At 43.5% G+C, this 14,470-nt stretch overlaps 1 protein-coding gene across 1 annotated transcript in view; it reads right to left on the bottom strand.

The window, feature by feature from the left end:
• The window catches only part of LOC125487868 (uncharacterized protein PB18E9.04c-like), a 39,562-nt gene that overhangs the window by 2,729 nt on the left and 22,363 nt on the right, over positions 1 to 14,470 (bottom strand). The window contains exon 3 of the mRNA XM_048620324.1: positions 3 to 1,355. Within this exon, the coding sequence (XP_048476281.1) occupies positions 3 to 1,355 (1,353 nt within the window). The remainder of the gene's footprint in view (positions 1 to 2; positions 1,356 to 14,470) is intronic.

Raw genomic sequence — 14,470 nt, forward strand, 5'->3', positions numbered from 1 at the left:
ACCTTTCTGAGGAACAGGGGCTGACGTGGAGAAATTGCCTTTCTGAGGAACTGAGACTGACATGGAGAAATTGCCTTTCTGAGGAACAGGGGCTGACATGGAGAAATGACCTTTCTGAGGAACAGGGGCTGACATGGAGGAATTACCTTTCTGAGGAACAGGGGCTGACATGGAGGAATTACCTTTCTGAGGAACAGGGGCTGACATGGAGAAATTACCTTTCTGAGGAATTGTAGTTGACATAGAGAATTCATTGTGCTGAGGTTCTGTGGTTGATGTAAAGAAATTATTTTGTTGAGGAGCTGTGTTTGACATGAAGAATCCGTTGTGCTGAGGTTCTGTGGTTGACATGAGGAAGGTATCTTGCTGAGGAACTGTATTTGATTTGTAAAGGTTCTCTGGCTGGGAAACTGTGGTCAACATGGAGAATTCATTTTTCTGAGGTCTTTTGGCTGAAACGGAGAAGTAATCTTTCTGAGGTGCTGTGCTTGGAGCATGCGAGTCAAATTTCTGAGATCTGTTTCCAGTAGACTTAGTCAGGGTTGACAATGTTTGGGAGAACTTTGCTGTTGGAATCGCATCATTAATGTGCTCGACACTCTGAATTATGATTGACTCTTTCATTGAAAAGCCTGGCTTCAATTGATTATGGATATATTCTGTTTCTTTTTTCTGCATGGGAGACTCTTTGGAAGGGTTGGGAAAAGCATTAAGCATTGTTTTAACAAGACTTTCAAATGAAGAAAATTCTTTCTCCTGCTTAGAAATGTTCTTTTGAATCAGGGCTGTTGACTTTTCTGTCTGAGAATACCCATTCGTAGTTTGTTCAGGTGAGTAACTAGATATGCCTTCAGATTTTCTAGTGACAGCTACTTGATTTTCTTTCCAAGAAACCTCTTTTGATCCTTTCTTGTTAAGTATTTTTTCACAGGTTGTTTCTATTTTGTTCCTTATATCTGATCTTTCTTTTTGTGACCTGTGAGCTTTAAACCTCAAATAGTCCTCAAACATCTGGTAAAAGAGCTGCAGTTCTCGTTCTACATCAGATGAAGCATGATGGAAGTCTGCTGAATCTACCGGATCAAGATCTATGCCCAAAGTTTCAATGTTCAGATAAGGGAGACTATCACCATTCATATTGCCATTGTTTTGGGTAACGTAAGGATCACTGTGCTCAGATTGGTCGAATATAGATTGCAAATGTTCCTCCTTAGCTATGTTATTCATCAAGTCACCAGTGTCTTCTAACATATTTTCCAAATACAATGGCATAGTTGCATTTTTCACGTAAAAGTCAAAAATTATATCACCCAGTGTTCCACTGTCACGACTGAAGCGTCTCAGATCTTTTGGAACTGCATCAGAAACAAATACAGATTCAGTTTTCTGCCTCTAGATCAAGCTAAAGGTGAATCTAATTTTATTTCCAAACTAATGAACACATCAAATTAACTCAATAAAATACTTGGTGCCTTTCACAACTCAGGAAAATTGCATCCTTGGATCAGTTGTTAATTTTAATTTTGATAGACTTCCTTATTCATAGACCCGAACATTTGTAGCACAGAATGAGGCCATTCAGCCCAATGCGTCTACATTGGTCAACAAAGATTTGACTACATTAAACCTATTTTCCAGCATTTGACCCAAAAGGCCATAAGATATAGGAGCAGAATTAGGCAATTCAGCCTATTGGATCTGCTCCACCTTTCGAACATGGCAGATATGTTTCTCAACTTCATTCTCCTGTCTTCTCCATGGAATCCTTGATTCCCCTTACTAAGCAAGAACCTTAAATACATGCAACGACTTAGCTTCCACAGCCTTTTGCAGCAATGAGTTTCACAGATTAATCACCCCTGGCTGAAGAAATTCCTCCTCATCTCAGTTCTAAAAAGGTTTTCCCTTCACTCTGAGACTGTGCCTTTTGGGTCCTAGTCTCTCCTATTAATGGAAACATTTTCTCCAGTCCACTCCATCCACACTGCTCAATATTCTGTAAATTAAAGTGAGAACCTCTCTCATCTTTCTAAGCTCCATCGAGTATAGACCTGGAGTTCTCAACCACTCCTCATACGGCAAACCATTCATCCCCAGGATCTCTTCATAGATATAAGGCACAAAACTGCTCACAACTTTCCAAATGCAGTCTGACTAGAGCTTCCACCTGTGCTCTAACCCTCTTGAAATTAACGCTAACATTGCACTTGCCTTCCTAACTGCCAACTGAACCTGAATGTTAACCTGAAGAGAATCCTGAACTACAACAACTCTCTTTTACTTCCAATTTCTGACGCCTTTTCCAGTTTAGAAACTAGTCAATGACTCGTCTTCCTACCAAAGTGCATCTGCAAAGCTACCAACAATACCCTCACTACATTCATCCAGATCCTTAATATATAATGTGAGTATTTGTGGACCAAACACTGACCCTTGCAGAACTCTAGTAGTCACCAGCTGCCATCCTGAAAAAGTCCTCTTTATCCCCACTGTCTTCTTTCTGCCAACCAATCCTTTATTCATGCCAGTACCTTGCCCCTAACACCATGGGTTCTTCTCTTATTTAACAGCCTTCTATGTAGCACCTTGTCAAAGGCCTTCTGGAAATCCAGATAGATTATATTCACTGGCTCTCCTTTGTCTAACTTGCTCATTATCTCAGAATAACAGAAGTCCTACAGTGTGGAAGCAGGCCATTTGGCCCATTGAGTCCGCAGCAACCCTCTGAAGAGCATCCCACCCAGACTCACCCCGACTACCTCATCCCTGTAACGCCACATTTCCCATAGCTAATCCACCTAACCTACACATCTCTGGATTGCAGGAGGAAAATGGAGCACCCAGAGGAAACCCAGGCAGACAGTTTTTTTTTTCTTTATTCATTCCCAGGATGAGAGTGTCGCTGGCTGGGCAGCATTTATTGCCCATCCCTAATTGCCCAGAGGGCAGTTAAGAGTCAACCACATTGCTGTGGGTCTGGAGACACATGTAGGCCAGACCAGGTTAGGCTGGCAGTTTCCTTCCCTAAAGGATGTTAGTGAACCAGACTGGTTTTTCCAACAATCAGCAATGAATTCACAGTCATCATCAGACTCTTAATTCCAGGTATTTATTGAATTCAAATTCCACCGTCTGCCATGACAAGATTTGAACCCAGGTCCCCAGAATGTTATCTGGGTCTCTGGATTAACAGCCCAGCGATAATACCACTAGGCCATCACCTCCCCGTAAGTTGCCGTGAGTGGAATTGACGCTGGGTCCTTGGCGCTATGAGGCAGCAGTGCTAACCACTAAGCCACCGTGCCGCTCTCAAAGAATATCCTCAAAGAATTCTAACAGATTTATCAGCCGTGACCTCCCTGTGACATAGCTGAGCTGAGTCAACCCTATTTTACTATGCACTTCCAAGTATTCTGTAATCTCATCATTAATAATGGACTCAGAATTTTACCAATGACTGAGATCAGGCTAACCAGCCTGTCGTTCCTGTCTTCTGCCTCCTTCCCCTCTTAAACATGGTGTTACATCAGCCGTTTTTCCGTCCTCTGGGACCCTCTCTGACTCCAGTGATTCGTGAAAGATCATGACCAATGCTTCTACAATTTCCTTCAGAACTCTGGGTGTAGTCCATCTGGTCAGGGTGATATATCTACCTTCAGACCTTTCAGCTTCCCCTTAGATCTTTTGAGTGATGGCCACTATGCTCACCTCTGTCCCCTGACTCTCTTGACGTTCTGGTGTCTTCCATTGCGAAAACTGATGCAAAGTACCTATTCCTCCTCTATCATTTCTTTGTTTCCCATTACTACTTCTCCAGCCTCATTTTCCAGTGGTCCAGTGTCCGCTCTTGCCTCTCCTTTATGTATCTAAAAACCATTCTTGCAATCTTCTATTATATTACTATGTAGCTTAGCCTTATATTTCATTTTGCCCCCTATAGCTTTTTTAGTTATCCACTGTTGGTTTTTAAAGGCTTCCCAATCCTCTAGCTTTCCACTAATCTTCACCACATTATATGCTTTTTCTTTTGCTTTTACGCTGTCCCTGGCTTCCCTTGGCAGCCATGGTTACCTTGCCCTCCCCTTAGTAGGTTTCTTCTTGATGTGGAGGTGTTGCTGTTGGACTGGTGTGAACAAAGTCAGGAGTCACACAACACCACCTTATAAGGTTGTAGACTTGCTCGCTGAGCTGGTGGGTTTGATTTCAGACGTTTCGTCACCCTGCAAGGTAACATGGTCAGTGCGCCTCCGGCGAAGTGTCAGTGTTCTGTCCCACTTGTTATTTATATGCCTCGGTTTGCTGGGGTGGTTGGTATTACTCCGGTTTTGTTTCTCAGTGGTTTGTACACGGGATCTAATTCAATGTGTTTGTTGATGGAGTTCCGGTTGGAATACCAGGCATCCAGAAATTCCGTAACGTGTCTCTGTTTGGCTCGTGCGATTATTGACTGGGACAACACATCCATAATAGCACGAGTCAAACAGAGACACACCAGGGAATTCCTGGAGGCCTACTATTCCAACCAGAACTCCATCAACAAACACATTGAGTTAGACCCTGTCTACAAACCAAGGCACAAGCGGGAGAGAACACCGATGCTTCACCGGAGACACACTGGCCATGTTACCTAGCAGGGTGACGAAACATCTGCAACCAAACCCACCGGCTCGGTGAGCATGTCTACAACCTCATCCACAACCTGAGATACAAATCTTCTCAAACTTTAAACACCATGTTATAGTCCAACAGATTTATTTGAAATCACAAGCTTTTAGAGAGCTACCCCTTCGTCAGGTGAAAGAACAAAATATGATTTTTCTTCCTTGGGATGAATTTCTGCATACTGAATTACCCCCAGAAACCCCTGCCGTTACTTCTCCATTGACTTCCCTGCTAGGCTCCCCTTCCAATCAATTCTGGCCAGCTCCTCCCTCATACCTTTGTAGTTCCCTTTACTCAATTGTAATACCGTTACATCTGATTCCAGCTTCTCCCTTTCAAACTGCAGAGTGAATTCTATCATATTATGGTCACTGAACCCGAGAGGTTCCTTCACCTTAAGCTCCCCAATGAAGTTTGCCTCATTACACATCACCAAATCCAGAATTGCCTGCTCCCTTGTGGGCTCTACCACAAGCTGCTCTGAAACCATCTTGTAGACATTCCACAAATGATTTTTCTTGGGATCTGCTACCAACTTGACTTTCCCAGTCCACCTTCATATTGAAGTCCACCATGACTATTGTAATAGTGTCTTTCTTACATGCCTTCTTTATCTTCCGACTTATTTTCTTCCCAACTACTTTTCCATTGTGGTTCCTCAACTCTACCCACATAGATTCTATGCCTTTTGACTCTGTATCACTTCTTGTCATTGATTTAAGTTCATTTCATATTAACAAGACAACCCTGCGAGCCCCTGCTAATCTGCTTGTCCTGTCGATAGTACTCACACACTTGGCTATTTAGCTCCCAGCTCTGATCCCCTTGTAGCCATTTCTCCAGGATACCCACAACATCATACCTGCCAATTTCAATCCTTGTTTCAAGCTCATTCATCTTATTTCATATACTGCGTGCATTTAAATACAACACCCTCAGTCCTGCATTGACTGCTCCCTTTCTTATAGTTGTCCCCTTATCTGCTGTGCCTGAAGTTAGACCCCTAATCCTTTCCATAATCTCTGTCTTATTACTTGGTCTGGAAAATTTAGTAACCTCTGCTGGGCCCTCCCTCTCCTTTACCTTTTTCCATAATTTTCCATGCATCTGAATCTACCCTCACTATTTAGTTTAAAGTCCTACCCACAGTCTTAGTTATGCAATTCACCAGGACTCTGGTCCCAGCATGATTCAGCCCATCCAGAGCCCATAGCCCTATCAAAACACAGATATTTAAACACTGCTTAAATATTACGAGAGTTTTTGGTTTGCAGACCATCAAAGATGAGGGATAGAGGGACTAAATTAAAACGGAGTTGGAAGGGAAGATAAAACATTCTATCCCTCTAAAGGTGTACTCCATCTCTAAAGCACCTGGGCACAAATGTAGCCACAGAAGCTTCCTCTTGTGTGTAATAATGGGTCATTAGTGGTCCTCCAGCCCTCTGGCACCTAACTTGTGACCGGAGAGGATTGGAAAAATTACTGTCAGGACCCCTGATTATTTCCTGCCTTGGTTCCCTCAACAACCTTGGATATGTATCATTCGGCCTGTGGATTTATCCACTTTTAAGGCTGCTAAAGCCACTTGTACCTCCACTTTCTCTGCTAATTTCTTCTAACATTTCACAGTCTTCCTCCCCAGTGTCAATACTTGTGGCCTCCTTTTCCATTGTGACAACTGACTGATTACTGTCTCCATTAAACAAGAGTTGTTAAAGGATATGGAACAAAAACAAAGATAGGATACAGATCAACTATAAACTTTTTGAAAAGTAGAACCGAATTGAGGGGCTAAATGACTTACAAGTGTTTCTGTATTCTATCCATTGCTCATCGGGAGCAATGGATTCAAAGATCAGGTTTGATGAAGTGCTGGTGAAGCTCTGCCGGATCTGGAAGGGGCCTTGGTTGGAGGTGAGAGGGGAGGTTAGGGGCAGGTGTTGTACATCTTGCAGTTGCATGGAAAGGTACCGGGTGTGGTGGAGGGGTTGGTGGGGAGTGTAGAGCTGATGAGGGAGTCGCGGAATGAACGGTCCCTGCGGAAAGCAGACAGGGGCGGAGGAATTAAGAGTATGGGATAGCATTTTTACAGGAGTGTGGGTGACAGGAAGGGTAGTCGATATAGTTATGGGAGTCAGTGGGTTGAAATGGATGTCAGTAGTGAGTCGGTTAGGTGCCATGGGCACCTGCATGGGCCCAAGCTATGCCTGCCTCTTTGTAGGATTCGTGAAACAGTCCCTCTTCCACAACTACACCAGCACCATCCCTCACCTCTTTCTCTGCTATATTGATGATGTCAGAAATCACACGACACCAGGTTACAGTCCAACAGAAACTGTCCACCCCAGTCCAACACTGGCACCTCCACATCATATACTGATGACTGCATTGGTGCTGCCTTGTGGTCCCATGAGGAGCTTGAGCAATTCATCAACTTCGCCAACACCTTCCACTCCGCCCTCAAATTAACCTGGACCATTTCTGACACCTCCTTCCCTTTCCTGGACCTCTCTGTCTCCATCTCCGGAAACCGACTCACCATTGACATCCATTTCAAACCCACTGACTCCCACAACTACATCTCCTCTCATCCACCTTCTATAAAAATGCTATCCCAAAATCTCAATTCCTTTGCATCTGCCCCCAGGATGAGGCGTATCCCAGATATCCTCCTACTTTATGGACTGGAATTTCCCCTCCTCTGTAATTAAGGATGCCCTCAACTGATCTCCTCCATTTCCCGCACTTCTGCCCTCAAACACCCTCCCCAACATCCATTAGGCTAGAATCCCCTGAATCCACTTACCACCCCACCAACCTCCGAATCCAATGCATCATCTTCTGACATTTCCGCCACCTACAATCAGGCCCCACCACCAAAAAGATATTTCCTTCCCCACCCCTGTCTGCTTTCCACAGGGACCATTCATTCGTGACTCCCTCATCAGCTCTGCATTCCTCACCAACCCATCCACCACACTGGGTACCTTTCCATGCAACTGCAAGATGTACAACACCTGCCCCTACATCCTCCCTCTCACCTCCAGCCGAAGCCCCAAACAATCCTTCCAGATCCAGTAGAGATTCACTTCATCCAACTTGATCTATTGAATCCGTTGCTCGCGTTGCGATCTCCTCTATACCAGGGAGACCAAACACAGACTTGGGGGCCAATTCGCAGAGAATCTGTGCTCTGTACACACCAACCAACCCCAACTTCTGGTTGCCATCCATTTTAATTCCCCCTGCCACTCCCCTGGCGACATGTCCATCGTTGGCCACCTACACTGTCGGAGTGGGGCCAAATGTAAACTGGAAGAACACCTGATACTTTGCCTTGGAGCTTACAGCCTAAGGGGTTCAATATTGGCTTCACCAGCTTCAAATTTCCTCCACCCCTAGCCTTACCCCATGTCCAGCCCTCCCCCTCCTCCTTACCTCCCTGACCTGACCTAACCTGTCAGTCTTCCTACTCACCCATCCGCTCCCCCTTCCCACTGACCAATCACAATAAGCCCCTACCTGCATCCACCTATCACCATCCTACCTACACAGCCCCCAGCCCCACCCCATCCTTCTATTTATTTCTGGGCTCCCCTCTCCCTCCCCAGTCCTGATGGAGGGTTTCAACCCGAAACGTTGTCTTTCCTGCACCTTAGATGCTATCTGACCTCCTGCGGTTTTCCAGCTTCACATCTATTGACTCTGGTAACTGACCAGGTTGGATTTGTCCTACTTTTTGTAAAGAGGAGATAATCTAGCCAATTTTCCATGTTGTTGGGTAGATGCCAGTGTTGTAACTGTACAGGAATAGTTTGGCTAGGGGAATGGCAATTCTGGAGTACAAGTTGTCAGTACTATTGCTGGAATGTTATCAGGACCAATAGCCTTTGCAATATCCAGTGCCTCCAACCATTTCTTCATAACACCTGGAGAGTGAATCAAATTGGCTGAAGATTGGCATCTGCGCTGCTGGGGACCAGTGGAGGAGGGCGAGATGGATCACCTACTTAGCACTTCTTGGCAAAGATTGCTGCGGATCTTCTGAACTGATGTGTTGGTCTCTTCCATCAATGAGGGTGGGGATATTTGTGGTGCCCCCTCCTCCAGCGCATTGTTTAATTATCCACCACCGTTCAAGACTGGACGCAGCAGAACTGTAGAGCTTAGATCTGACCTGTTGGTTGTGGGATCGCTTAGCTCTGTCTATCACTCACATGCTGCTTATGCAGTCTTCTGAATTGGACTGTGGGCCCAGTTAATTTTATGAATTGGATTAAGGAGACTTAATTATGTGAATTGGGTTTTTGAGGCAATTAATTCACTGAAATGGCTTGTGGGTCTTGTTAATTTGGTGGATTTGGCTGCAGAACTTGCCAGAGGGTTGAGTTATCAATTTATCTGGATCACTGACTTTTTTCTTTTTCTAAATTTTCAGTTGAGATCCCAAATTGACTTCCAAGTTCATGTATGAACGGACTCAGCAATAGTTTTTAGCTGTTATTGGAAGCTGATAGTTCATTGGAATTAGATATTACTCTTCTTCTCTGGAATCCAGTTTTCAATCCAGTCTAGAATAATTGAGTGAAAGTTTACTGTCTCCACTGTCTGTAAATTAAGTTATTTTGGGAAGCCCAAGCCAATTCCTTGTAAATATAATTTTGCAGTACAAATGTGTCCAGAATCCTGCACAGATCACTTGCTGAAGCTTAGATAAAACAAAAACAAAATCACTGACACAGCAAATCAGCACATTCGTTCAATAAAGAGGCTTGTGGAAGGTTGAGGCACAGTGGCACACAGTTTAGGGAATAGCTAAACATTTCTAATCTGGTGTTTGATGGTTCAGTATAGAAGTGGCTTTACTTTGTAAAGATGGGAGAACTGTCTTGTTGTAGGCCATTTGAAGGATGATTCCAAGTTTGCTCAAGCAATCCTCTCGGAAGTGCGAGCTTTAAGTGCCAACATGTCTGTACACCTTCCATAATCATCCTGTACTAGAATCCAGACTTCAATGACTGTGACCAGGCAGCTCCATTACTTCATGAGGGACTAAATAATGAAGTAAGTAACCAAAATACAGGCAAAGATAGGAACATACAAATTAGTAGCAGAAGGCCATTTGGCCCCTTGAGCTGCTCCATCATTTAATAAGATCATTGATGATCTGATGGCCCCCAACTCTTATGTCCTGTCTGCCTCTCTGTAGCCTTTCACTTCCTTCATTCTTGATTAACAATGTAATTCAGCCTTAAAGACCCTTCCTGACCCTGCCCCTTCCTTCATTGCTCACTGGGAAAGAGAATTCTAAAGACAAGTGGCTTTCTGAGAAAATGAAATTCTCCTCATCTTCATCTTAAATGGGAAACCACATATTTTTAAAACTGCGCTCTGTAATTCTAGTCTCTCTCACAAGGTAAAATATTCTTTCAGCATCACCCCTCACTCCCCATCAAGTTCCCTAAGGATCTTCTATAAGTTCAAAAAAATCACCTCTAATTCTTCTTAACTCCAATGGATACAGGCCCAATCTGTTTGATGCATAAGGTAATTACTTCATCTCAGAAATCAGCTGAGTGAACCATCTCTGAACTTCTTAAACACAAAACTGTACACAGTATCCTGGATATGGTCTTGCTGCCATCCTGTGCAACGGCAGAAAAACTTCACTCCTTTAATATTCAATTCCCTAGGTAATCAGTCACAACATTTGGCAAGATGGTGGTGGAGTAAGATGGTCCTGCTGGAGCTCCTCTGCTCCACCTGTTCGTTTTCTCTTTTTCTCCTTTTCTTCTCTTCCCTTAGCTCCGAGGCGAATCCTGGTGCACGTGGGGAAGGCAATCCTGGAACTTGCTTTGGAGCAGCTGAGTGCAAGTATGATGGAGCGGAGACAGCTGTTGGACTAGTGTCTGATGCAGGTGATCAGACCATGTGCGGAGGCCCTGTGCTGAAATTTTTTTTACCGTAATGTCAATCCTTCAGAGATCTTTTATTTCTAACTTATGTTTCAAACTCATGTAAAGTAATGCAACTACTTTTTATTCCTTTTTTGTATCCAAGATTTATACCTAGGTACTTGTACCTAAGATGGTACCATAAGAGGCAGACATTGTAAAAACATTTCTCTGTACTTCTACGATGGAGTACACATGACAATAAAGGATATTCTATTCTATTCTAATATTCTACTTCCCAATCTGTAATACTTGCAGACTATCATTTTGTAATTCATGCACAAGTACATCCAGATCTCTCTGTAGTCTTATTCCATTAAATAATGTTGTTTTCTATTCTTCCTGTCAAAGTGGATAAGTTCTCATGTTATACACAATTGGTCTATTTTTTCTCCAGATACAACCAATCTATTTCTCTTTACAGACGCCCTATGACCTCTTCACAACTTCCTATCTATTTTTGTGTCATCAGCAAATTTACCTACCATACATTTGGTCTCTTCACTCAATTCACTTGATTATAGATTTTTAAAAAATGAGGCCCAGCACTCATTCCTGTGGCACTCCAACAGTTACATCTTGCCAACCTGAAAATGACTCATTTATCTCCACTATCTGCTTCCTGATAGCTAACCAATCCTCTTTTGTAACAAAGACTTTAAACTAATTAAAGAATGGAGAGGACTCAGGAGAGGTTATTAATATTTTCATAACAAGTAATAGGACAGAGTATGGAAAGGGTCAGGAATCTACATTCAGACACAGAAGAAAAGGGGGAGACAATGAGACGGAAGGTGGTCAACTCAGGACTGAGGTGTTAAATGCAAACAATGTACAGAACAAGATAAATGAGCTTTGCAGCATATATTGAAATTGGTGGGTATGATGTTGTGGGTATCACAGAGACCTGGCTGCAAGGGGCTCAGGGATGGGGACTAAATATCCAAGGATATGGGTCCTATCAAAATAACAAGCTGAGAGGACAGGGCTGCCTTGTTAGTAAGAAATTAAACTAAACTGATAGCAAGAAGTGATATAGTGGTATAGAAGTGATATATTCCAGGGCTGGAAACTGTAGAAACTGTGAGAGCAGAATTGAGGAACTGCAAAGGAAAAAAGACCGTGTTGGGAGTTATGTACAGGGCCTCTAGGAAAAGTCAGGATGTGGGGCCGAAAATAAATCAGGAGACAGTGCCTTTCTTACATGCCTTTTCTATTACAGTAATCATGGGGTTTTCAATATGCAGCTGGACTGGGAAAATCAGGTTGGTAGCAGGTCCCAAGAAAACGAACTCATGGAATGTCTACGAAATGGATTTTTGGAGCAGCTTGTGGCAGCGTCTACTAGGGAACAGGCAATTCTGGATTTGATGATATGTAATGAGGCAGACTGGATTAGGGGGCTTAAGGTGAAGGAACCCGTAGGGGGCAATGACCATAATGTGATAGGATTCATCCTGCAACTTGAAAGGGAAAAGCTGGAATCAGATGTAATGGTATTACAATTGAGTAAAGGTAATTACAGTCAACTTTGTTTTAACTAAGACCTTATGAACCGGTACTCTTAAACTGGCAAAAATTATTTACCTAAAATTACCAGACATTTACTGTATCATCATGATCTCTGTGATGTCTGAGTGATCAGTTGAAGGTGTGAGTAAGGAGGCTTACTGCCGGAAGTTTTATATAAGGCATAGTTGTGTCATTATTTATGTGATTTATGCTGTAAATAAAGTATAACTGTGATATGTATACCCTTTGCATTACACTTCTACTACTTAATGTTGTGTTTTAATATTGATTATGTCTTGATCAACTGGAATATTTGACCAACTGGTACACTCCTGGTCCCAAAGTTGCTGGTTAATAAAAAGTTTGCTGTCCAAGGACATGAGGGGGCAGTTGGTCAAATTTGATTGGAAGGGGAGCCTTACAGGAAGACAGTGGAGCAGCAATGGCAGGGGTTTCTGGGGGTAATTCAGAAAGGTAATTCTGGAGGCACAGCAGGAATTCATCACAAGGAAAAGTGACATACTAAGGGGAGGGCAAAGCAACTTTGGCTGACAAGAGAAGCTCGGGGCAGCATAAAAGCAAAGGAAAAAGCATATAATGTGAAGATTATTGGGAAGCCTTTAAAAATAAGCACAGGATAGCTTAAAAAAGCAATAACTGGGGGAGAACATGAATTAGGACGGTAAGCTAGCTAGTGATATAAAATAAGATTGCAAGTTTTTTTAACAAAGAACAAAGAAAATTACAGCATAAGAACAGGCCCTTCGGCCCTCCAAGCCTGCGCCGATCCAGATCCTCTATCTAAACCTGTCGCCTATTTTCCAAGGATCTGTATCCCTCTGCTCCCTGCCCATTCATGTATCTGTCTAGATACATCTTAAATGACGCTATCGTGCCCGCCTCTACCACCTCCGCTGGCAATGCGTTCCAGGCACCCACCACCCTCTGTGTAAAGAACTTTCCACGCATATCTCCCTTAAACTTTTCCCCCCTCACCTTGAAACCGTGATCCCCTAGTAATTGAGCCCCCCACTCTGGGAAAAAGCTTCATGCTATCCACCCTGTCTATACCGCTCATGATTTTGTAGACCTCAATCAGGTCCCTCTCAACCTCCGTCTTTCTAATGTAAATAATCCTAATCTACTCAACCTCTCTTTATAGCTAGCACCCTCCATACCAGGCAACATCCTGGTGAACCTCCTCTGCACCCTCTCCAAAGCATCCACATCCTTTTGGTAATGTGGCGACCTGAACTGTACGCAGTACTCCAAATGTGGTCGAACCAAAGTCCTATACGACTGCAACATGGCCTGCTAACTCTTGTACTCAAAAACCCATCCGATGAATGAAAGCATGCCGTATACCTTCTTGACCACTCTATCGACCTGCGTAGCGACCTTCAGGGTACAATGGACCTGAACACCCAGATCTCTCTGTGCATCAATTTTCCCCAGGGCTTTTCCATTTACCATGTAGTTCGCTCTTGAATTGGATCTTCCAAAATGCATCACCTCGCATTTGCCTGGATTGAACTCCATCTGCCATTTCTTCGCCCAACTCTCCAATCTATCTATATTCTGCTGCATTCTCCGACAGTCTCCTTCACTATCTGCTACTCTACCAATCTTAGTGTCATCTGCAAGCTTGCTAATCAGACCATCTATGCCTTCCTCCAGATCATTTATGTATATCACAAACAACAGTGGTCCCAACACGGATCCCTATGGAACACCACTGGTCACAGTTCTCCATTTTGAGAAACTCCCTTCCACTACAACTCTGTCTCCTGTTGCCCAGCCAGTTCTCTATCCAGCTAGCTAGTACACCCTGGACGCCATGCAACTTCACTTTCTCCATCAGCCTTATCAAACGCCTTACTGAAGTCCATGTATATGACATCTACAGCCTAAGATCTAAGATACATAAAGTGTAAGAGAGTGGCAAGAGTGGATATTGGACCTCTGGAAAGTGAGGCTGGAGAAGTAGTAATGTGGGACAAAAAAATAGCAGAAGAATTGAATAGGTACTTTGCATCAGTTTTCACAGCGGAAGACACCAGGGAAGACCAGAACTTCAAGACAGTCAGGGGACAGGAGTGTCTGTAGTGGTCATCACTAAGGAGAAGGTGCTGGGGAAGCTGAAAGGTCTGAAGGTGGATAAATCACCCATTACCAGATGGATTATACCTGGAATTCTGAAGGAGAAAGCTGACAAAATTGTGGAAGAATTGGTGATCTTTCAGGAATCACTGGAGTCAGGGAAGGTGCAAGAGGACTGAAAAATGGCAAAGGTAGAATGCTTGTTTAAGAAGGGAGGGAGGCAGAAGACAGAAAATTAA

This window comes from Rhincodon typus, chromosome 46 (genome assembly GCF_021869965.1).
Source record: "Rhincodon typus isolate 14 chromosome 46, sRhiTyp1.1, whole genome shotgun sequence".
Lineage (NCBI taxonomy): Eukaryota > Metazoa > Chordata > Chondrichthyes > Orectolobiformes > Rhincodontidae > Rhincodon > Rhincodon typus.